Genomic DNA, 19,801 nt, shown 5'->3' on the forward strand with positions numbered 1-19,801 from the left:
GAGAGTTGTCGGGTCGGTAGTGGAGTCGGGGCTGGGGAAGGTGATGTGGTGGAGCGTAAGAGCTCCGCTCGTTCCGCACGACGCCGGTGGGAGCGGTCTGTGACACGTACGCGCTGGGAAGTCCCACCATACGGGCGCGGCCATCGTGTTGTACGGAGCTGGCTGAGCCCCGCCTCTCTTACGCCAGGAGGGTAGCCCACCCCCCTCCCGGAGACGCCTTTGACAGCTGGGCCGCCGCGGCCCGAGCGGTTCGCTGTGAGGCGGCCGTCCCGCGGCGCCGCTTGCTATCGTCCCTCCTTCCCCACCCTCCCCGCAGCACCGGCGCTTGTACGGCGGCGCCCCGGCCAAAATGGCGGCGGCCGTGTGGCAGCCGCCATCTTGGCTGACGGCGTGCCGTACAGAAACCCCTTCCCCAGCGGCGGAGGGGCGGCCGGGGTGACCTGGCTCCGCCATCTTGCTGTACGGCTTGGCGGCGGCCCGGGCCGGCGGGCGGGGGCCGGGGCGGGCCCGGCCGGCGGCGGCGGCGGCCGGAGATGGTGATTTGCTGCGCCGCCGCCAACTGCTCCAACCGGCAGGGGAAGGCGCACCGGGGCGCCGTCTCCTTCCACAGGTAAGGGCGGGCGCCTGGCCCGCTTCAGCCCCGCCGCCCCCGGCCCTCCGCAGGTGCTGCGGACGGGCCTCCCTCGGCTCCGCACCGGCCTGGCCGCCGGGCTGGGGGGGGGGGGGCGGCTGCATGCTCCCCCGCTCCCCGAGTGGCAGCGGCCGCCCCTTTGTTTTCCTCCGTGCTAGGGACCGGCTTGGGGGTCCTTAACGCCGGGGGGGGGGGGGGGGATCGGCTTGGCGGCGGGGAGCTCCCCCCCGCGGGGCCTCGGCCCCAGGTTCCCGGCTCGGCCCGTCCCCCGGCCGCCGAGGCCTCGCTGGGGATGCTGCCGTCGGTGAGTCCCCGGGGGAAGGTGGTTGTCTCAAGCGCCCGGTGCGAGCCCATTGGGAAAAAGGCACCTCCTTCAACTACTCGGGGTCTGTTTTTCCCAGTCCCGGCACCTTTACACCTTACCGAATGTACCCGGCGTAAACCAGCGGGGTTACGGAGGCAGCGGGGTGGGCAGTGTGGTGGCCGAGCTGGCGTGTTTTGGTGTTTGTGGCATCCTCGGTGCTGGCGGACAGGCTGCTGCCCTCGTCCTAGGGTAGATGGGCAGCTGAGTAATGGGTCAGTTGCTGATGAAAGGGGAAACGGCGCTTTTTAGTTCTGTGCTGCTTGTGAAACAGAGCAGTTAAAGGAGGGAACAGGTAGCGAGTGTTTCGGCCCGAAGTAAAATAATCCTCGAATGAGTGTAGCCTGTTAGAATACAGCTTTCAGGAGAATTTCCTAAACCTAAGTGTACCGACTCTTCTCATCTCCAAAATGCAACTTATTTTTTCATGGTTTCTGTCTGGGATTTTTTTTTTTTTTTTTTTTTAGATTCCCTCTGAAGGATTCAAAGCGCCTGATTCAGTGGCTAAAAGCTGTTCAGAGAGACAACTGGACCCCCACCAAGTATTCATTTCTTTGCAGCGAGCACTTCACCAAAGACAGTTTTTCTAAGCGGCTGGAAGACCAGCACCGGTTGCTGAAGCCCACTGCTGTCCCTACTATTTTCCAACTTGCAGAGAAAAAACACGACAACCTGGATTATGTCAGAAGCAGAAGAAAAATAGCAAGCCAGGTGCCACTGCAGGATGGAGAAGACCCAAGGGAAGGAGGCTGTGAGGTAGTTCAGAGGACCTTGTCGTCTGGCCAGGACTTCATGGTGATGCAAGGGACGAGAGAGATGGAGGAGGCAACTTTGCAGGCAGAAACCGGATCAATGTCCGAGGAGGAAGAGAACCTCCACAGCCAGCTGGATGGCCCTCGGAGAAGGACGTTAGGTGATAATTTGGTTGCAAAGCCTGGACCTCAGAAAAAGCCTGAGAGATCTTCTGTAGAGGACTGTCCTGAAGGCACCTGGACGGGGAGCTGGGTAGCTGACAGAAGTGGTGTATCGGTCGATGACTTCACGCCTCCTGCCCCTGGTGCTTGCAAGTTTATTGGCTCCCTTCATTCTTACAGCTTTTCCTCTAAGCACACCAGAGAGAGGCCGTCTTTCCCAAAAGAACAGCTAGAAAGGAAAAGGCCAAAGAGAGATGTGGAAGCAAGCTGCAGCAGCCATCTTACGGGACACAGTAAGGCCGTAGCAGAAGGTTCCCCTACTTCATCCCTCACTGCGACCCCTCAGAAACCTTCCCAGGGTTTGTCAGCATCCCCAGCAGACCTTACCCCTCAGCCTGCCGCTGAGGCTGTGGTGGGGCAGAAGGGTGACACAGATGCCAACCCCATGTCAATCAACGAGGTCATCATGTCGGCCTCGGGAGCTTGCAAGCTCATCGACTCCCTCCACTCGTACTGTTTCTCCTCCAGGCAAAGCAAAAGTCAGGTGTGCTGCTTGCGTGAGCAGGTGGAAAAGAAGAATGGAGAGTTGAAACTTTTGAGGCAGAGGATCAGTCGCTCTGACAGTCAAGTCAGGAAGTTGAAGGAGAAGCTAGATGAGCTGAAGAGGATCAGTTTCCCTTACTTGAACAGCCTGCTATCCCAGGACTGTGGTCAGTATTCCCAGTGGCTTTGCGCTGAGGCAGAATTCACCATTTTCTTAGCAATAAGAGGCTGTTTAAGTTAGTGGTCGTAAAGGTGTGATAGGTAAAAGGTAAGAGAAAGGTGCTTTTTTGGGAGGAGAAGTAGCAGCTTGTGGTAGACCAACGGATAGCGGTGAAAGAATTAGGTTTTTGGGCACACGAGCTGTTTCTTATACCCCAAAAATTTCCTAGACGATTCCTGGTGTGGAATGGGAAGTTAGGTCGTGGTGTTGCAGGACCCTCTTGATTTTTTTTTTTTTTTTAATTTTTTTTTTCCTCCCTGGATTATTTTAACTTGCTTGTGACTCAGTAGCACCTCTTAGGATTTGCCTTCCTTTGGACTGTGAATTTTTTGTGTGTGTGAATGAGCTGTCATGGACAGAAGGTATCTGGGAAAGCTGTTGTAGTCTTCTCAAGTGATGTAAGAAGTACTCCTGATCTTGAATTTCATATGCTGTATTCAGTACTTGGAATATATGAAATATAAGTGAGGTATCAAATATACTAATGTTTAGGAGCATCTAATGATGTTTGATGTTTGTGGGGCTGCTAAGATGATGTTGGGTTGTATTGTGAAGGATGCACGACTTGGGACTGTCTTGAAGCAGAAGTCACCCGTGGATAGTTAGGTATCCCCTGATGGTAATTCTCACATCTCTCCTTTAGGAGAAGAAACCTCAGAGCTTCTTCCAAAGCCACGTAGTATTAGAGGTGGTCAGAAACGTGATACTGGCATAGGCAGACACGTTCTCCAGACTATTATAGCATGGCCTACTTCCTCACTCAGGTGCAAGAAAATAAACCCCAACAAAATTCTTGAAGGTTGATACCCAACGGTACTTTTCCCACGTGTTTTTAATTTTCCAAAGTATAGGAAAAATCACACTTTGATTTGGGTAGAGGGTGGAAAAGAATTTTGTTTCCCCATGGGAAATCAACATAGTCGTATTTGTACCTTCTGGTCTATATTCTTGTATTGTTTGGGTGTCAAACTAAAGAAAAAAAGTAAATACAATTTAGGGTTCCATAATTGTCATTCATTCATATATATATATATATATATGTGTGTGTGTGTATATTATATATATATATCTGTGTATGAAAAAAGGGTGTCTAGTGTTGTTGGAATACCTTCAATGAGATACTAATTGCAAAAATAGTGTCCTGAAGGATGTTTTTATTTATTCTAGTAAGCACTATGATATTTCTTTACTTTCCTGAGTCGGATGTTCTTATACATATGTCTTTGAGAAAGTGAGAATTATATATTAAGAATATCTTCTCTAAGAACATAAGAATTACATATTTATTTTTTGAAGTTTTTTATTTTTTTATTTTTTTTTTAATGAATTGACCAACTCATTACCTGTTCTGCTATCTTATCAACAAAAGTGGACATCAATATGCAAAAATGAACCATTTTGGAGATTGTAGCTTGGTGCGATGGGAAGTTCTTGTGGAACCCTTTGGCTGGTGACTTCAAAGGGTTTGTTGGTGGCTGGCTTTTTTTTTTATTTTCTTTTTTAACTTAATCTGGGTGCTCTTCTGCCTTGCATTGTTTTTTGTGTGCTCACAGTAATAGTTTGTGGTAGTCAAAATACGTGATTAAGTGCAGCTGCTGGGCAGAGTCCGGTTTATGCCTCAACACTAAGTTTTACTGTAATACAGAGCTGAATTGAAGAAAGGCTTTTTGGTATTTATAAAAATACAGTCAGGTAACAAGTTAATAATAATTATAGTCTTTGTTAGTAGCTACGTTTCAGTTGTCCTAATCATCTGATGTGTAGTTGAGGTGATGTTATTAGCTGTGAACCTGAGCCTTCATGTTTTTTTTTCTTCTAAAGGCAGTGCCTTAGAGGTGGGGAGTGTAAGTAAAGTTACCGACTGGACTGACCCTGCAGGTTGTTACACGTCTGCATCCCAACTCCACAGGCTGCAGGACCTCTTTGCTGCTGCCCGACGTTCAGCCGCTTCCACAAAATTGTGAGCAGAAAAATGAGCTTTAAGCCCACACCCATTAAGCAGGCCTTCATTTTGGTACTCATTCTCAACCGATACTTCCCTCCAGTGAGACAGGGGAATATCTGCTGGCTGTATCCAAACTACAGCCGGCTGGAAAGAGCAGGTTTCTGCAGAGCTGCTGCGCACTCAGTCCCTGCCAGCCACATTTGAGGATTGGTGACTCAGTCTGGGCGAGTGTGGCTCACAGCGTGCTCTATCTGTCACCGTGCACTCAAGCAGTGTTTCCCAACCTGTCTTGACAGAGGGATTGACTAACTGGTTTTAGGAGGAGCCGTGGGCTGTTTCCTGCACAGCTGCCACGGTGACCTTTTCCATCTAAGCTTTGAATTCGCTTGCTTGTCTGGTAGGAAAATGTTTCCTTCTGTTTCGTGGGCCACTTCTGATGTCCATGGACCAGAGGTTGAGGAATACTCCAGCAGAGCGCGGTTAGGAATGGTGCACCAGGCAGAACGATGCATCTCCTGAAGAACAACAGAGAAATTAGGGAGAGCCAACCAGCAAATACAGATTCAGTGTTCTGGGGAAGGGGAGACTACTCTAACAGCCCTGTCCTCTGGTACACAAGTCCTGGCTGACCATCTTGTTCAGGTTGAAGGTTTTGCAGCTCTGTTGTATCATACTCCCCCAGTGCTAGCACAGACAGGAGATCTGAGATGCTCCTTTCACAAGATTGTGTCCTTTTAACATGCTCTAGTTTGGTCCTTTTGTAAAACTACATCTCCCAGCAGGCACTGGGATAACTGTTTTACTTACTCATGAGCTCACTTCCCATATAGCCATCTTACCAACCCTGCGCAAAACACTTTCTGGGGAGCAAAGGTGGTTAGTGAGCTAGACCAAGCAGTAGAAAAATAATTCTGCAAACTATGGCTGGCAATGGAGCAAACGCAGGTATGATTCCATGGGATTGAAGTGTCTCTTTATCAGAGAGGTAAAGCTTTTAGAATTCAGCCACTTGGGCATATGTGGAGCCTCTTCCACGCTGCATGTCTGCTTTCATGAAGGTCATATTAAAGGCAGAAGAGTTTGCAAAATGAGTCCACATGAAAAATGGTTAAAATTTTGCTAGGAATCTCTAGGAAACTGCATTTCCTTCCAGCTAACATTTGTCCTTAAATATATGTATAAAGCCAGCATAGAAATTAGGTTGTTTGTAATACTTTTTACATGTGAATGAAGTGTAGCTGATGAACTTTGAGGACAAGCAGAAGGGCTTGCATATTAAATATCTGGGTTTGTGCTGAGATGGAGTCCTGATGCCTGCTCTGTCGGGCCTGAGGTGGTGTTTCTCATCAAGGTGGCAACAGGGTTTTGTTCATGTTGCAGAAGACAGATAGCAAAACCGTGTTCCTCAGTGGCAGTGAGAAGTGGGGTTGTACAAGGATGTGAGATGCTGTACTTTCATCTGAGCGGGACTTGAACAGCAGTGGGTCCCTGTCGAGTTTAGCTCGAAAATGAAACCCTTTCAATGGATTGTAGGGATATGCTGTCAGAAAAATTGGCTCAATCAGGGCAGGAACTGCTAACCTGGCATCTGCATGTTCAGTTGGAGCTAGATTTTGGAAGAAAAATGCTTTTATTCTGAGATAGTGGGTGCTGCTTGTGATTTTTTTTTTTTTTTTTTTTTTTTTTTTCCCCTGCCTTGTCTGGGATGGGAAGGGCCAGGATAGAAGGCTTGGTCAATAGAGTAAGCAGGTGTTACAAAGAACAAGGGGGTGTAAAGCTAAGAGCGAGATAAGGAGCAGGAATATGTGTGCATAGGTTAAGAGTGAGGCTGAATCTGTGGCAGAAGGCATCGTGTGAGAGGCTAGGTGAGACTTCACAGCACCTACAGCCCGAGCACATGCGGCCCTGCAGCGAGTGGGAGCTGGGCTGCCTCATGCTCCACATGGGAACAACTGCTGTGCAGGCACCGACCAGTTCTGGGACTTGATTGATCAGGGAGATGGCTCTTTCACCACTCCCATGGGGAGAAAGGCAGTTGGAAGGGGGGAAATAAGATGTTTTGCTCTTCTGTTGCCTTTTTTTTTTTCCCCAGTGGGATGGTCTTGTCTTTTCTAGTGTTTTGCTGGGTTTGGTTGTTTTTTTTTTTTTTTTTGTTTTTTTTTTTTTTTCTCTAATGGCCTGAACAGCTTGTGCATTAAGCATTTAATTCTGCATTGAGTCGGCAATGACTCACAACACAAAACCAGCTTGCAGCTAGGAAGCAATGAAAATACAAACTAAGGAAAACTTGAGAGAAAGTAAAACATATTGAGGTAAGCTCAGGTAGGATGTTCAGGTTTCTCATAATAGTGTATAATTTTAAAAGTGTTTTCTCTGTATTTTGTAGTGCAGGAGAACTCAGTGACTATAGGCACCAGAGCATTTTACCACAGAGGCAAGAGCACACTGGGGCTTGGTCATGAAATTAATTGCTAAGGCCATAGGATGAAAATTTGTGAATATAACCACATTCCCAGCTTTTAGAGCAGAGATGGAGCTAGAGCATGTCAGTGCTAGGAATGCTTTACGGGTTTATGGGGGGAGCATCATCAAAGTGCGTAAAGAGGTGCAACACTTGGAAGGGCAGCAGAGTATAAAGCCACCTTCTATACTTAAATATGGTAAAAGTGTGACAGATGAAAGAAAATGAGCCAGAACCTCGATGATTTAAATCCAGTAACTGACTCGGCTGAAGAAAGGGCTGCAGGAATGAGCCCAGCTCTTGCTGTAGACCCTGCACTTTGAAGACTGAAGGTGCCTCGTGAGTTGGTTTATTTTTTGTTTGGGGTTTTGGTTTTGTTTTTCTTTGTTGTTTTTTGTTGTTTTGTGTTGTTTGGTTTTGGGTTGTTCGGTTTGTTTGGTTCTTTTTTTTTTTTTTTTTTTTGGTTAAGTTTCCTGCAGCAAGTATTCCCCAGCTTAGGGGAAGTAGGTTAGCTGCCTTGTTAGCAACCAGCTGGCTGCTCAGGCCACAGTTTTGCTGATAAAGCTGTGTTGGAATTTGTTCCAGCATAGCTTTCTGTGCCAGGGATCCCACTTGAGAGCCACGCTGGCTGAAGCCTGTGTAGACATGGCCTGAGGGGGTTGTCCAGCCGCTTTGTCTGGTTTGTCTCAGGGCAGGGAGAGTGAGTGCGCTGTCTCCTGCTGCACAGCGTGGACAGTCAGTTACAGGCTGACATTGTAACAGCACAGGGAGGGATTTGACTTCCAAACCCTCTGTGAATGGGAAAGATGTGGAAACAGTCCATCTGTGAGTTTGGAGGAATGAGGTGGGGTCAGATGGTGAAGCGGAGCTGACTTGTGTGCCCAGGACCTGGGCGCGGCAATTTTGGCCCAAGTGGTTTCCTGAAGAAAAGAGATCTAGGTGATCAGGTTGCTTACGTGCCTGTCTTTTTTTATCTCCCAAGCTGTTGCAAGGTGTGAGCGTCATGGCTGATTTCAGTTGGATTTTGTGGAGGAGCTGGAGGTCTCAAAGATGCTGGGTCCCTAACGGCATTGAGAAAGTGTATCATCTGGTAGGGGAAAGTGACTCCAGGAATGTCCTTGCCAAGAAAGAGGCTGTAGAGTGAGCTTCCCTGTTTATTAGGTAAAAGAGAAATTCTGCATGTGGATGCAAGAGAACCAGCATTGAGGACCCCATCTGATTCTGAAGCTTTAAACATGCAGAGGGGTGGCCAGTGTCTCTTGCACTACAAATTCTCAGACGTGGTTAGTATTCTTGATATTGTCACACACTTACTTTTTAAGCCGCAGTAGCAGGTTGTTTGTAAAAGTGATGCACCAACAGTTTAGATCTTTAAAAAGGGAAGTACTTGCTCCTTCATCAGTGAAATTCCTCTCAGCAGCGACAGCATCTGTAAACCTGTTGTTTGGAGCAAAGCATCTCAGCAGACAAAGGTACTTTCCTTTCTAAACTTTTTGTTGCTACAGTAGTCTTGTATTTACCCATCCCAACCACAACATAAGAAGCAAATTTCTTTTCAAATTACCACTTTTATTTTTCTGATGGACTCAGCCTCTTTCCTGTCTGCCTCCCCACTTTTGCTTTTCAACTCTCTCAGCATAGTCCTCTGGCACAGAAGGCTGCCAGAGAGAAAAAAGAACCTGGTCCACTCACTAGTCAGAGACCAGTACCAAAGGTAAGAAGAACACTGCATAGAATACGATCAGGATGTGTTTACTCATCTGCTTTTCACTGAGTCTCTGGTCCTTGTTCCCACCAGCACTTCTGTTGCTCTTTGCTTTTTCAAGCAACATAAAAACTAAAAAAATCACGATGGCTTTGCTGCCATCCGGGTAGTTTGGAAAAGTAATAATGGTCACTTGGGTGTGTTGTTTGCCCAGATGCTGTAGACTTCAGGATATACAGTTACATCTTTGCTTTTCAGCTGGCTAGAAGTCCAGATCTTTAGAAGTGAGACTAGCTTGCCCGGTCAAGCACCTCCAGCCAGGCTGGACACTGCCCAGCAAAGCAATGGGGTCAAGCTGTGGGTGCTGGAAATGATTGGTTGGCTTCTCTTGGTTTATGACAGAGTCTAAAGAATGGAAATGTCTAAAGCCGTTTCTTTCATCTGTCATTTTGATGCTTTTTCCTGAAATGCTGCAAGGTTGATAAGCGGAAGAAAATGAAGTGCCCTATTACCAGCACTCTGTGAGAGGAAGCATCAAGCTCTCAGGCTTTGTTGCCGCGTCCTGACCCAGGAGAGGGCAGCAGCTGCCCAGGTTGCCATCTCTTCTAGCCTTCCCAGAGCTTTGCTCTTCCCTTCCACAGTGGGAGTTTGAGTCTGCAAAAAGCTTGTAAAGTGATGCGGTGTGTATGCAATAGCAAGTGCAAGGCAAATATCAATTGGATGGGGTAGCGATACTCTCCTTACTCGCAAAACCGATTGCCCTCAACAGGAAAGTAGAAATGGAAACTAAGAAGCAGTGTAGAAGTATGGGGTTTCTTGTAGCAATAATTTTGGACTTTTGTTATCAGTCATCGCTGTGTTAAGGTCTTTGCACTGGAAAATAATGTTCTGTTGCTTTGGTTGCTCACAGTACAGGTGGAAGGTAAGTGCAGTGAAATACTGTCCAGTACACTACCACCACTGTATGGACTGTAGGAACCCCTTCCCACAGTCACCACCTTGGTAAGCTGGTGGGGAATGCACAGGCTGGCAGGATGGTCTCTGCAAAGGCTGGCCATAGGTTTTTATCACCTATTTCATAGTGAGTGCTCATGTTTTCTCATGTTGCTTCGCTTGCAAAATACTTTAGGATAAAGAAGAGTGATTAGCAGCATCTTGTTGGCATGCTGGCTGGCTTTCTAAGCCTGCTGTCTGTGGAAGAATAAGTAACAAAAGTGGTAACTCTCTTTTACCTGGAAAAGTTTCTGTTCCCCCTTCTTTGGCATTCCAAGTATGGACCCTCCTTTCTTCTTCCTCACTCATTGTTTTTAGCCTGACATTTGGGACTGAGCACAGTGAAACTTGGACTGATCAGGCAAATTTTTACCCACAGCATCACCTTTTTAGGTCATAATTTCTCCATGCGGCTGAGTCCATGCCTTTTAGACCAGGTGAACAGGTAGATTGTTCTTGTGTTAGGTGATATCACTAGGTGTGGTAAACAACCCCCTTCAACTCCCACCTTGCCTGTCTGAGTCATTTATCACATGAGTGGGAGGAGGACATGCTTAAAGTATACCTCAGTCATACTTGTCTGCATAACATGGCTAATTTAGAGTAGTGGGCATCTCATTTCTATTGGTATTGCTCTTTCCTGAGATCGTGTGGGTGCTGTATCACTTTCCCTGCTTACACCGTCTCAATGGCTTTGCTTTGCTGTTTGTGTAGCTTTAAGTTGTCTGTCTCCATTTCTCGGAGATTTTTTTTTTTTTTTTTCAGGTCACATGCTCTGAAATCACAGCAAAGTGCAAAACTGTTGTATATTAAAGTTCTTCTAAAATGATTCGTTAAAGAAGTTTTAACTCTAGGAAAAAGGCCTTGGTTGCTTCTTAATAAATGCAATGACAAAGGGGGAAGTAGCTTTCTCTTCCATTTACACTTCAACTTGCAGGCACCCTAGTCTTTTAAAAATGTTTCGCTTAGCCTTAGTCCAAAGTCTAAGTGGAACAACTTCTGAATGATCCCTGTCTCTTTATACGAGTGCAGGTCATTGTTAACGTCTTAAAAAAAATTGCAGCCAAACTTTGATCTTGAATATTTATGCAGCCTGATTTTCTTTTTTCTCTGAAGTGAGGACTCATTTCCTCGGTCTTCAAGATAAACAGGAATGGTATGTACATAGTGCTTGAGAAAAACTAGTCCAGAGCATTAGAGATTTAATGATCATTTAGGGATAATTCTTTATGCTGAGATTTCAGTCTTCTCCTTCCTTGCATGTGGATGAGAGGGAGCTTTCCCTTCAGATCAAGCTACAGGGAGGAGTCAGAAATGTACCACCTGGAAGAGTGCTCTGTGTAAGGCTAAGAGCAAGTTTGAAAACAGACCTACTTTCTCTGACTGTTCATTGTTCCCTGTCTCCCCTTGCACCTTGGAGCTGACGCTGCTCTAGAGAAAAGCCTTACTGTGGCGTTGGACCATTTCCGAGGTGTTTTGTGTTCACCTCCACCCAGCTGTAAGTGGCTCACAGCAAGCTGCAGAGCACAAATCCCTGAATTTTCTTTCTTTCTTCATTCGTTCTTCTTCCACAGAGACTCCCCAGCTGAATCCTGTGATGGAACCCCTGTCCTGGATGCTGGGCACCTGGCTCTCAGACCCGCCAGGAGATGGCACCTTCCCTACAATGAAGCCCTTCCAGTACCTGGAAGAAGTGCACATCTCTCACGTGGGGCAGCCCATGCTCAACTTCTCGTAAGTCTGGGGGTTTATCTATGTTGGCAGCAGCTTTTGGATCGGAGCAGGCATGGCTTCAGTGAGATTTGCTGGTTATGTTTCTTTTCCATTGGCAAAGTAAACAAATTTTCACCTACCAAATGAGACCACGTAATGCTATGTGACTGCATGGTGTGACTTTCATTTTCCTTTAAGCCTCGTTCTTAATTGGCATGCTGTTGCAACATCCTCAGAGCTGCACAACTGCAGTCATTGAAGAATCACTAGCCCAAGAGTACAGTGCACTTCTACAGAGCTTTTCAAAAGTGAGTTCACGCCCGTGAGCCCGTGTAGAAGCACACATGTACAGGATCAGGACTGTGGCCGTGGGGCAGTGTACAGTTCTTGTAGCCCACCACTCTCCCCGGTTACATAGTGAGAAGTAACTCAGGGTGCTGCAAACGCGACTGTAGCTTAGAATAGTGAGAGTAACAAGATACTGAAAATGGCCCCAGCATGGACATCACTGTTTGTGCAAATTCCATGCCAGCCTTTGAAAGACCAGTGATCCTTTCACTTCAGCATGACGTGCACTGGGTGCATATGTTAGCCAAAAGATGAATTGTCCTCGTGACCAGAAAAAAACCCCACTCTTCTTCTTGCTGGCGGTAGCTGTCTAGTTAGAAATGAATCTTCAGGTAATAGCGTTACAACTGCTATCATTCTGCTTTGTGAAACTCCCACTTACAGATAAAATAAATGAAGGAGCTGTGGCATAGCTGTCAAGTTTGTCCATTTTAAACCGTGGTCCTCAGTCTTCACCACTGAAAATGTGAGAAAAATTAGTATTTAATGAATTATATGGGATAGGAGGCACTTAGCTTAACTGCTTTGGCTGCAAGTAATTGTTCTAAGAATAATCAAGAAGAAATCTGGAGGAAGAGAAGTGATATCTTCGCTAACTATTCAGTGCTGTTACAATATTCATTTGGGAGGGGTGAGTTGGAAAGTTTGTTAAAAAAGAATAATTACAAGATGCCAACACTGTGTGAATGCCCCGTGTTCCTGGTGTGTGCTGTTCACTGTGACAGAGCTGCCAGCTCAGCACGTGACATTTTTAGTCCAGTTTCCAAAAGAAACAAACCTCTGACAGTCATGCTCTGACTAGACCTCCCTTTCCAACTTTTGAACAGTTGCTGATTTGAGTAGTTTTTTTTTTTTTTTTCTCCTTTTTTGCGCCAAGGAGGTATATACCTCAGAGCTGGTGAGCTCTGGGAAGCATCAGGAAAATAGGCAGCAGTGCCAGTTGACTCTTACAAGACAGTCTGTGTGTCTCTTGAATACTCTGAGCGCTGAAAGAAGCCTGATTTAAGTTTGCTCCTCTGATTCTAGATAATCCCACCATGAGGTGTGACTCTGTAGGGTACGTGGCTTCACTAGCTGCAGAGCACAGAGGCTGAGATGCTAGGGCATTCCTTTGCAGGGATGCAGCTCTGCACCACTGATAAAGTCATTCCTGGTTCTTCCTATAACCACGTGGTTAAAAGGAGACGTCCTTTATATAGTGACAAAGCCAAGCAGGAGGAGTAATTTGTGTGTTTGTACCCAGAGGACATTGGGGAGCCAGAAGCACCCAGACTTCTCCCTAACTGCATGCCTTAGCTGTGCTTCCCCCTTCCTTGTCTCTAGGTCTTTGAAGCCCACAGGTTTCTTGTACATTGTGTAGGGTGCCATGTGCTGCATCTTGTGCTGCTGGTCTTCTAGGAAATGTTGGCTCTGCATGATTCATTATATTTTCCTTCACATAGGAGATGCTTGCTCTGGACTTTTCAACTCTCAGTGCTTCTTTAATAAATAACCTCTCCAGCTTGCCATGTGCCAGTGCCTAGACAAGCCCCTTGGTCAAGCTCTTCTTGCACACTTGCCCTGTTACCCTTGGGGTGACAGCTGACGATGCAGCCTATCCCCAGTCCCAGGATGGGTCACGGTGGCCAAGGTGACTGGTGTTGGCTGTTTCCAGCAGACTCATCCCGGTTGCACAGCAGAGGCGTGTGTGGAAACTGCTGTCGCGTGAGGGAGTTCTGGGTGCAGATTTAGCAGAAGCTAAATTTAGGTTGCTTCTGTCTCCTTTCCTGTAGAAGGATGCAGAGTGGGAAATTCTATGAAAAACAGTATGAAAAGAGAAGTTAGTCTAAAATAAACACCAATAGGATAGTCTGCTGCAGTTTATAGATACCTAGCTTGCTATTGTGTTTAAGCTGCTGTTTAATTCAGTTACCTGTGTAGACTCAGGATTGCTGTAACACTAATGTGATACATGTACATGGGTGACCAACATAAGCCTCATGAAGAATAAATAAGAATCTGAGCTAAACTTTTTTCTTTTTTTAAGAGGGTGGTGGGAGAAATAAGTCAGCTCTGTTACTGCTTGCAGCAAGTAATATACAAAACCCACCAACTTGCCAGGTTTAAAAGCTAAGTAAAGATGATATTGTAGTTCCAGATATTTATTTGAGACAGAGTATAGCTTCAGCATCTGTGAAATGTCTGACTTCCTAAGGGAGTTTGAGCTAGCTCCTAGAAAGACCCAGGAGCTGTGGAAAATCTGAAGCCTGAACTTAAATAACTAACTCCAGCTCTAAGAAATACCTGTGCCTCAGAAGTAACTGTATTTTGACGTGTTTACATCTCCCAGCTGTGAAGCATTGTCAGTCTTTTACTCTTCAAATAATACTGCAGGCAATCACGTGGTTAAATAAAAAAACATTTCCTCTGAGATGAAACCAGGCCAAACACTGTATTTTCAGTGGAACAAACAGCACCTTTTGTATTCTCCTCAGGTTCAATGCCTTCCATCCGGACACCAAGAAGCCCATGCACCGAGAATGTGGATTCATCCGCCTCAAACCTGACACTAATAAGGTGGCCTTCATCAGTGCCCAGAACACAGGTACACACCTGATATATCCACCCTGGGGGAAAGAGGAGGTCCTTGCCCTGCTGTGTCATTTCATTGCTTTTCCAGAAAATGATTGCACCTCTCAGTTGCATTTAATTTATTTTCACTATGGGTTCAGTGAATGCACAGTGAAAACAAATTAATAAATGAGCTTGTGCCAAAAGCACTGAGTTTCTAGGACTGGCTATGGGGCTTTGCCCAAACAGTGTGGCTTTCTAGCTTTCTGTGGCAGGAAAGGACTGCAGGTTGAAGTACTGCTCACACGGGAGACTTGAGGGGTATTGTTTTCTTAAATGATAGGTTGGTATTCGCGGACTTGGCTTTGTAAACTGAAAGAACCCCTGCCTCTGTAACAAGAATTGCGTTCTGGGCCTTAATGTTGACAGCTGTTAAGTGGCCAGTGACATTCTTGATGCCTTCATAGCATCCCAGTCTTCTTCTGTGGAGAGGCAGGGGGAATGTGTGCAGGTAAGAACATTCCCCCTGCTCCCGTGGGTTGGCCACAGCTGACCCCGTGGTAAGAAGAGAGGCGCACGCCTTGGGTGGGGAGTTCTCCTCCTGTTGCTGGTGTCACAGTGGGCCAGCTGCTCCTGCTAAGCGGGGTCGGGTTGAAGGTCCCACGGAAACGGCTGCTGCCGATGTCAGCGCTCGCTGCGTTTGATTCTGCAGTGCAGGGTAGAGCTCGTGGCCCTGGCAAGGTGGGGCTGTGGTGGTTTTAACCCCCCACTTGCAGCCTCTCCGCCCGGGAGGGTTTGGTGTGACCCCTATGGCAGGTTCCCTGTTAGAGACCCTGCCCGGGCTGCCGCGCTTACCAAGAGCCTCCTCAGCACTGCAGCAGGGGAGCTCCTCTCCTGCTGTTGCCTTAACAATCTTGGAGAGTAATCTCAGTGCAGTCTTCTTTCTTAGCTTCTAAACCAGGAGAATCTCCCACTGTCTGGACATAGTGCCTTGGTACTCATTACACTCCTTACAGGGACTGAATGCAAGAGAGAACCACATCAAAATTATTGTACATGAAAAAGTGTTAAAACCCACTTGATGCTTATATTTGCATCTAAAACTCCAGAACAGGTGCTGAAGGGAAGACTGCCAGTTGCAAAGCAATACTCATCCCACACGGTTTGAGTAAGTCTGTCTGGCTAGATTTTTCTAAGCAGCATTACATGTCTGAGGTTGCATGGATTTGCAGTTGTCAGTATGTGCGGGGTGAAGAAAACCCGTTGTTTAGGGGGAATGGTGGTCTATTACATAGCCTAATAATTGTGACATTAACTAACCTTTGTAGCCTAATAATAGATATGACCTTGCTTCTCACTAGGTCTGGTGGAGGTGGAGGAAGGGGAGGTGAATGGACAAGAGCTGTCTATAGCTTCTCACTCCATAGCCAGGATCTCCTTTGCCAAGAAGCCCCACGTAGAGCAGGTGAGTGCACACACGGTGAGCAATTCGCAGAGTATTGCTGGCTGCAGAAGGCATCTAGTTGAGAGGATAGGTTGATTTGCATTCTTTAATTACAGATTGCCATCAGGAGTTCTTGGAAATATTGCATGGAATCCTGGCTTATTCTTTCTGTAACAGCCTTCAGAAGATATTTTGTACATTGCAATATCCCGAGGGATCATTAAGATAAGAACTGATGTGCTGAACCAGACCAGCCAACACAGAATCCTGTCTCTAGTAGTGGCCAGTAGCAGGTCCTTAGGGAAGAAAATAGGAGAGTCTTGTCTAAATATCCTCATATGACAGTGGTGTTACTTCTTAATGCTGGTCTTCTGGATTAATTACAGTTTGAGGCTGCACAGATAAGGTATGTCCAGTATTGGGCCTCACCAGGATGTTTTAGAAACACTTGCCTTTCAGTGGAGCCCCACCTTGTCTTTGCACATCTCATTTGCTTGCTTTTCAGGGCATTCACAAGCTGCTGTGGCCTCTTTTCCCACCTGTGGCTGCTTGGCATGGCTGGCACTTGCTGTCAGCTCCAGTCTTGGTTGACTGATTCTTGGTTTTTTGACTTTTTTTTTTTTTTTTTTGCCTAGCGATGGTTTGTTGTTGACACAGCTGGATGGGGTACAGCCAGCTACGAGTTAGGTGGCACTGCTGGAGTTAGTGTGGCACACTGAGGTCACTGCTGGAACCCTAGCTGTCACATACGAAGTTGTCTCAGCTGACTAGCAGCTCAGGACAGCAAGGTTGAACAAGCTCTCACGAAGAGTAGAGCCTGGCATGTTCTTGCGCCTGTTCTGTTTCCTCTGATAGCATGTGAACCAAGTGACTGCAGTTTTTGAAGGGTGACAAGTGAGATGTGGCTCTTGGGAGAGAAGACGCTTTTGATTGCAGCAAATACAGTATTGTCTTATTCTGGACTTTAAGGTTTAATTTTGCAACTTAGTTTTTATGTCCTATAAAACCAACCCATAGATACCTTAGAGCACAAGTTTGTGCAGGTGCAGCCAGTGTCGTAAGTGTGCTGTCTAAATTCACTGACGTGCCAAAAATTGTATGTACCTACACAAACAGTGTCCTAAGTCTGGAAAGGCAGTCCTAACTCCCTTGCCTTCAGATGCATGTTTTAAGTTGTTGGGTTTCTCCTTTCCGAGAAGAGCTGTATTGCCTCCTTTCTATAGCAGGAGAAATAAAGCTGTTAAATACTATGGATATCACCAAGGCAGCGGAGCTCTTAATTTCAAACATTTAAATAAAATGGACCGTGCTCTCAAGAGTCACTGCCTGAAATGTGAGCAGATAGACTGGCAGGAGCGGAGGGGGAAAGCAACAGAAAGTGAGTGAGCGTCTTACTGGTTGAGATCTCCAAGGCTGGATTTGGCTGAAGGCTGTAAAAGGGAACCTCCTGAGCTGAAGGTCCATGCCTGTCTGGCACCTAAGGTCATTTCAGGCCTGTGTACTGGTCACAGTATCCAGGAGGTCCTTGCTGGTGAAGGAGAGTTGTGGAATGAGAGGGAACGGCAAGTAACCAGCTCCCAGTGCGTTTTCTTCTTCACCAAGAACAGTGCAACTTGCCCGTGGAAATGAAGAGACCGCAAGTGTTGTGAGCAGGGCACATGTGCTGCTGCTGTAGTTGCCTAATTTGAGAAAACTTCATCATAATGCTATGTTCCCGTGGAAAAGGGATTTGGGATGGCTGTGGCTTGGCCGAGCCATAATTCAGGTAAGAAGACCTGTTCCTGCCCCATCTGGTCAGTACATATTACTCAAAACATTATTTGTGTCTGACCCTGTTCCTGCTGCTGCCCCCATGAATGGCAGGACAGCAGCACGTCCTCTGCAGCCCTGCATGGCTCTGCTCTCAGCTGGCAGTAACTTCCCGGAAGGAGGATGTGTTGGACATTGGCATAAGGACACACTGCGGGTGTAGGAGTGGATGTGTTAACAGAGGATGCTGTCTCAGACTACGCAGGCTGGTGACAAGCTCATGGACATGCCCTTGAGTGACCTTCGCTGGGAACAAATGCATTTACAAAAGCTTCTGTTTTAGGAATTTCTAAATGGGGCTGGTTTAAGTTACTGCAAATTAATCGTGCTTGCAGGTTGTCCTGTTGTCCCCAGGAATTTGTTTCGGTTCACCCCCTGGGTTGAGTTCAGCATGGGAAGCAGCAAGTGGCCACCAGGCAGTATAAGCAGCTCTTCTGGGCGATGCGGAGCGAATCTGGGCTGAAATCCCACGGAGGGCTGAAGTGTTGGGTGCGCAGGGTCCGTGCCAAGCTGCCTTCTTACAGCAGCGCTCACTCGGGGAGCTGCCGTGCCCAGGTGTCATCCACGTGGTTCTGTGGCCGGTCTCCTGCTGGGCTGGGCAGCTGGAGTGGTGCTCTCCAGGGCGTTATTCTGGAACAGGAGCTGAGGTTCAAAAAGGATCTCCTTTATTTCAGCGACACCTCGGAGCAGACCTACAGCCTGTGTTGAACACTGTGGATGCTCAGCTGCTCCCTCCTCCGGTTTGGAAGGTGCTGAAGCCTGGGTTCAGGTGTCTGCTTGTACGGGTCCTAAGTGGTCCGGCTCCACAGGACACCCCCAAATTGCCTCTCCTGAGGTTTGGTGCAGCGCAGTCGGACTGGCAGCCTGCCTGGGTGGAGGGATGGGGGACGGTGTCGCCTGTCGAGCCCTCTCGATGGCCAGCGGCGCTCTTCCCTCCTGCCCTGAAGCTGAACCCCCACCTTGGCTGCAGGTGCCAGCCGAGGCTCGGCGGGCTCCAGTCCCCCATGTAGCATGAGCAGCGCCTTACCCTAGCACGGTGTGGTGGCCTGCACAGAGTCCCAAGTGGTTTTGAAGGCTGCCTTGGGGATGACATCAGCGCGGAGCATCTCCCTGAGCCACCAGCCAGGAGCAGCTCTTCTGGTGGAGGGATGTTGGCCTGTCTGTGCTGAGGCTGGTGTCAGGACACTGTGTTGCTCTGTGGATAATGGTCTTGGGGCTTGGAGCTGGGATTTTGGAAAGGGCTGCCTTCTTTAGGAGAGAAAACTTGTTTACTCATACAGCTGTAGTGAGCATCTTCTTCCGTCTGTGGTGCCTTGACAGCAAACACAAGGATGGCAAAGGGAAGGTAGAAAGTGCAGGTAAGGAATTCAGCCCGTGGATGCTATTTGCTTGATTTCATTGTTTCTTTTCTTACGCCCCTTTTAGATTACCAGAAAATTCAGGCTCAATTCTGATGGGAAACTCGAACAAACTGTCTCGATGGCAACCACTACACAGCCCATGACTCAACACCTCCACATCACCTACAAAAAGGTGACGCCCTGATGCTGGGAGGGCTGGGTTTCCCCGCCGAGGGCGCGGAGTGGGGCACCATGCCCCGAGAGCAGCAGCAGCTCAGGAGCACGGCATGGCAAACCCTGGAGCTGGCCACCTGCACTTGCCCCCAGGGCCGCGGAGCTGCCCGTCCTGTTGAGAATGTTACTCAGATGTTTCTGTAATGGTATATTAAAAAAAAAAAAAAAAAAAAAAAAAAATAAAAAGCTTCTATTTTTATGGCTGTGTCTTTGGGCGTGATTGCAGAGTGGTCAGCATGTCCCTCTGCTCTGGCAGTGCTTACAGAGGGGCTTTTTGATGCATGTTCATTAGCAAGTGGTGGGTTGCAGATCCAACCTCCTGGACCCTTCTCTGCCACGTGGATAACATCGCAGAAGTGGCAGGATCAGGAAAGGATTTGCACTGCAGGGACCGGCCCTGAGAACTTCAGGTCCTGCCTAATGAAACTCTGCTTAAATATTTGGAGGCAGTGCCTACACCCTGCTGTGGGGCAGAGCGAGCTGTTGCAGGACCTGATCCTGACGGTGGTGTCCAACTGATTTCAAAGGGCAGGGCAGGCCCGGAGGTCAGGACCAGGCTCTGCCCAGCCTCAGTGCAGCTTATCACAAGA

General features: G+C 47.6%; 1 protein-coding gene across 2 annotated transcripts; it reads left to right on the plus strand.

Annotated features, from left to right (window-relative positions):
- The first annotated feature begins 208 nt into the window (after nucleotides 1–208).
- Nucleotides 209–19,410, plus strand: THAP4 (THAP domain containing 4). Of its 2 annotated transcripts, XM_042796085.1 has the most exons (6): nucleotides 209–610; nucleotides 1,460–2,616; nucleotides 11,348–11,507; nucleotides 14,309–14,418; nucleotides 15,746–15,849; nucleotides 19,063–19,410. In XM_042796085.1, exons 1-6 carry the CDS (start codon nucleotides 534–536, stop codon nucleotides 19,180–19,182), a joined length of 1,728 nt encoding a protein of 575 aa, XP_042652019.1. In that variant the 5' UTR covers nucleotides 209–533; the 3' UTR covers nucleotides 19,183–19,410. The 2 variants fall into 2 exon arrangements, with proteins under 2 accessions (XP_042652019.1, XP_009971434.2); XM_009973132.3 differs by lacking the exons at nucleotides 209–610; nucleotides 1,460–2,616 and adding an exon at nucleotides 5,363–5,559.
- Nucleotides 19,411–19,801: the final 391 nt, after the last annotated feature.

This window comes from Tyto alba, unplaced genomic scaffold (assembly GCF_018691265.1).
Source record: "Tyto alba isolate M040663 unplaced genomic scaffold, T.alba_DEE_v4.0 Super-Scaffold_10, whole genome shotgun sequence".
NCBI classification, from domain to species: Eukaryota; Metazoa; Chordata; class Aves; order Strigiformes; family Tytonidae; genus Tyto; species Tyto alba.

What these genes read in the sequence shown, in the direction of transcription:
- THAP4 (XM_042796085.1), top strand. Translation starts at nt 534, where the DNA reads ATGGTGATTTGCTGCGCCGCCGCCAACTGCTCCAACCGGCAGGGGAAG. An exon ending in CCTGCTATCCCAGGACTGTG is followed by an intron (nt 2,617 to 11,347) that starts GTCAGTATTCCC and finishes CTTCTTCCACAG; the next exon opens with AGACTCCCCAGCTGAATCCT. An exon ending in CAGCCCATGCTCAACTTCTC is followed by an intron (nt 11,508 to 14,308) that starts GTAAGTCTGGGG and finishes TATTCTCCTCAG; the next exon opens with GTTCAATGCCTTCCATCCGG.